This window comes from Meleagris gallopavo, chromosome 5 (assembly GCF_000146605.3).
Source record: "Meleagris gallopavo isolate NT-WF06-2002-E0010 breed Aviagen turkey brand Nicholas breeding stock chromosome 5, Turkey_5.1, whole genome shotgun sequence".
Taxonomy (NCBI): Eukaryota; Metazoa; Chordata; class Aves; order Galliformes; family Phasianidae; genus Meleagris; species Meleagris gallopavo.
The window spans coordinates 21,888,813-21,893,127 of NC_015015.2; the positions used below are offsets into that span (position 1 = coordinate 21,888,813).

A 4,315-nucleotide genomic window follows, 5' to 3' on the forward strand; every position below is an offset into this window, starting at 1 on the left:
GGCCCAGTGTTATGGCGCCCCCTTACGGCCGCGCCGGGTGAGAGCCGCCCCCTCGCCCGCCCCTCCCACAACCCCAACACGAACGGACGCAGAGATAGACCCGGATTTTATTGGGCTGGATTTAGGGATTACAAAATGCGACATTCCAAAGTTGTTATTTTTAGCAAAGGGTTCGCCGAAGTAAATAAGGGGATAACCGAAACGCAAACACCAAAGATGGCGCGGTGCACATCCTTCCGAAGGAAGCACAGTGGGCAACGACTCTCTACCTCACTACTGAGAAAGGCAGATTCCACCCTTGCTCCTCTGCAAGAGTAGCACAGATAACTCACCGTGCTATCATTCTGTCTCACAGGACTGATATAAGGCCGGTCACTCCAGAGACATGCTCTCCCTCTCAGGAAAAGACATGGAGGGAATGAGAAGTTTCACCCCTGCTTCTGAACGTAATTCCCCAAGTAAGAAACCATTTATGAGAAACAGGCAGTATAGACCTCTGCAGGATGAGATACTGGCTCTGGGAAAGAGGATTGAGAGGCACTGTTGTGTCTCCAGCTTGTAGAGAATCAGAAGGGAGGGAATTTCCAGTCCTTGGCATTGAACTAGGCAATAAGAACTGCTATTGCCGTTTGCTTTGTGTGTGTGTGTTTGTGCGCACGCGCAGCAGAAGAGTTTACAGGAAACTATCCCCAACAGCTTGGCTACCTGGTCCTCCCACACATGGAGGTTCAGGATTTTGTAACTTCAGTCCCTTAATTCATTCTAGACTCCCAACTACACAAAACTCCCTCCCCATTCTTTGTCCACTATATGCCCATGCCCCCCAACTCCCACCCCGAGACAGAAATTACTCAGACTAGGTCAATAGCAATATCCATTTTACAAAATGACCACAAAAAACCCCAACCTGATAATTCTCAAGAACACATGCTCTCACCCTGCCTCTGAGATGGGAAAATCCTGTGGATAAAACATAATTCAGTTAGGTCTTTGGCTCTCATTCCTGGCACAGCTCCCCATTCACTGCAGGTGAATTTTCTTCCTCTCCTTGCTCTTCTCCCCAGGAAGGAGTACTGAAAGTTAACTCCCTAGGTGCAGAAACAGAGGTGCGGGCTGGACCTTCCTACACACCAGTCTCATTTTTTTCACTGCTTTTGAGATTAGGATCCTCTTGTGCTTTTCTCATCTCCAGCCCTTTTACCCACGTGTAGGCAAAGGAACCCCCCAGAACCATCAAGTTACTGGTCCACCACAATAAGCTCTTGGTCTCCTCAAAGTAGACAACGGCCAGAACTGTTTGGGCGCAGGCCTTGGCTGTCCCGGAGACGTTGTGGGTGAGCGGGCTGGTAAACTTGATCTGCAGTCCAGTCACATACCCAATGGCGAAGCCAAACACTCCCCCCAGGGTCATCATACCCCAAAAGCTGGGGCTCCCCAGCTTGTCAAAGTGGTAGAGGGTGTGGAACTCGCCCGTGATCATCATGAGTGGGAGGAACAGGACACAAGCATTCATGTTGTTGTAGAAGGTCAGGTGCCAGATGCTACCATCCACCACAGGCAGCACTTTCTTGGTGTAGATGGCATTGAGTGAGACACACAGGCTTGCTAAGATCCCAAAGATTATACCTGTCCATGATAGAGTGCCCTCTGCTCCTTCCTGGTCAACACCCAGCCAGAAGCCACCTGCAATCAAAGAAATCAGGCATCATCTGAACTGCCAAAGGACTCAAAACATACAGTCAGCGATTCATCATCTACCTTATACTTGAAAACCACAGCCACAAGCAGAGACAGGCTTGAAGGCTTCCCCTTTCTATTACGTTAACCCACAAAGGTGTCATGATTACTGTCCTGGGAAGATTTATTTTAGGAGTGCAGGTAATTAATTGTGCTATCCGTTGGTCTCAGAGGACTGATTCCCACACTGAGATGGCAGCAAAAGCTCAGAAACTATTACTGCAAAAAGCTGAGAACAAAAGCTAAAGCTATTCTTTGTATATAGGTCACTTTCAGAAGGAGACCAAATGATCTTAATTGAAAAGACAGCAATCTGGACACATAGTGACACATTCCTCCCATCCTAAAAGTTTAAAAAAAAATTAGAAAAAAAGTCTCACAGCCCACCCAGGATTTGCTGCATTGTTAGCAATAACAGAAAGATAGGTCATGGAGAGATGGAAAGTATTACATATGGGTGTAACACTAAAGAACTCGATCAAAAAGATATTGTAAGGCAGAAAGATCTTCACTGCATTAAACTTTGATGCTCACTCTTTAGCCATCTCTGAAATAGGAGATAGAGGCTCCAGGGCAGAGAGAGACTTCTCCCTATCCACCTTATCAACAGAATACAAACAGGGAGAACACCTATTGATGGAGTACTGCAATGCCTTTGCATTGGCTGCTTCGTATTGGGAGCCATGTGGGAAGCTGCCTGCAAAGCAGCCTACACATGATTTAAGCTAAGCCCAAGTTCAATACATAGGAAGAAGACAGGAAGAACTCTGTGTCAGGGCACAGAGGGTGCCTGGCTGTGCTGGCAGGCATACAGGCAATGCACCTATTGCAGAAGGAGGAGCTGGGAGATTGAGCTTTAAAGTAACCTGAAAGGGCTGGCAAGCACCACAGACTTGGGGAACACCTGAACGTTAGACCAGGTGGAGCCAACTGCTTGCATCACGTGGGGGGGAAAGCCAATAGCTGGTCAGCCAGAGTGGCCCCCTGTTCACCTCTTCTGGAGAGGGGAACTTATTTTGTCTTATTGAAATCCATCTGCTTGTCTAAGCATCAGCATGAACACATGTTCATCAGGAACTAGATGGAATTCAACATCTCACCATCCCTGACGTTGAATGGCCCCACATGGAAGGCAGCTTTTGGCTTTACTGAGCCTTTGGAACAGCAGACTGCGAGCAATTCCCACTAAGCCAGTCAATGCCCTGCCCTACGTTCTTACCACACAACCAGATTTTCTGGTGGTGCTTTACACTTGATTTGACTAACTAATCCTATTAGAATTGGCATTCTGTATTGTATGGTCCCAACAGTGCTGGCAGTTTAGATAAATACTGATATTGTTTTCAAAGTTAATTATTAACATTCACTTGAAAACAGGGAGAAAACAAGTAGTTTTTCCTGTGGCCTTTGCAGAAAAGAAATGGTACTAAGCGAAGGCAATGAAGCTTCATTTAAGTACTAATGACTATCTACTTTTTAAGAGAGAAGGAAGAGTAATTTCCTAACAAGTTACCTATGTGCTACAGACACGTGAGACAGACTGCCTAGGGCAGGGCAAGGAAAGAGCCCTCCAGTTACCTCATCTTATCCAGAAGCAGTTGCACATGTGGGGATAACTTTCCAAGAAGCCTGGTTCTGTTTGGTTCAGAGTTTGGATTCAGCTTCCAGCTCTGAGCCTTCAGCCAGAAAAACACTACCAAGCCTGACCATCCCACAAGATCACCACCCACCTTCAGGAAGCTGCCAATGCAGCTCACTTAGCAGTGCTCTGCCTACCAAGAGCTAAGCAACGCTTGTAAAAAGCAGGTAGGAAGCCCTCAGCAGGGAAGTGGAAACCTAGCATTCTGCTGTCTTGCAGGTACAAGAACTGAAGTGTCAATAGAGCAACCAAGGACCTTTCAGTGGGTGTTAACTCCACTGGGCGCAGTGGTACATCTACGTGCTGCAGCCCAGAAGGAGACACCGCGGTCCCGTTAACTGGGTTCCCCTCTGACCACCTGCCTGACCTCAGGAGCATCTCCTCAGGCTCTCTGAGGTTTCGGGGCAAACATGGAGCAGGTGCAGGCCTGTTCCCACTCACCGATGATGATGCCACAGGCCAGGAGGGCGTAGAGGGAGGTAGTCTGCTTGAGGAGCAAATAGGAGAGCAGCACGTTGAAGACAGTGGTGAGCGAGCGCCCCACGTTGTAGAAGGCCACGCCGACGTGCTTGAGGCAGAGGTTGTTGGAGGTGACCATGCCGATGAAGACGATGGAGAGGGGCAGGACGCTGCGGGACACCTTGGGGTCGAGGCGCAGGGCGGGCAGCGCGGCACAGGGCCCACAGGCGGCCCCCAGGCTGAGACCGAGGCACAGGGCGGCCGTCACGGCGCACTGGAAGAAGGTGACGAAGAGCGGGGCGTCGAGGCGCAGCGAGGGGCTGTCCAGCAGGTACTTGTTGAGGAACACCATGGTGATGGAGACGAACCAGTAGAGGCTGACCACCAGGGCGATGCGCAGGGCCCGCAGCAAGAAAGGCGTCCGCCGGCCCCCGCCATCCTCCGCCGGCAGCAGCGGGTCGGCGGCACCGCCCAGCGCCC

At 49.9% G+C, this 4,315-nt stretch overlaps 1 protein-coding gene across 1 annotated transcript; it reads right to left on the reverse strand.

Moving 5' to 3' along the window:
• Positions 1–93: 93 nt before the first annotated feature.
• Positions 94–4,313, reverse strand: SLC35C1 (solute carrier family 35 member C1; the record flags this gene model as incomplete). The annotated part of the gene is made up of 2 exons (XM_010711421.3): positions 94–1,683; positions 3,818–4,313. Coding segments are annotated over 2 exons (1,056 nt in total), but the record flags the coding sequence as incomplete, so codon positions are not given.
• Positions 4,314–4,315: the final 2 nt, after the last annotated feature.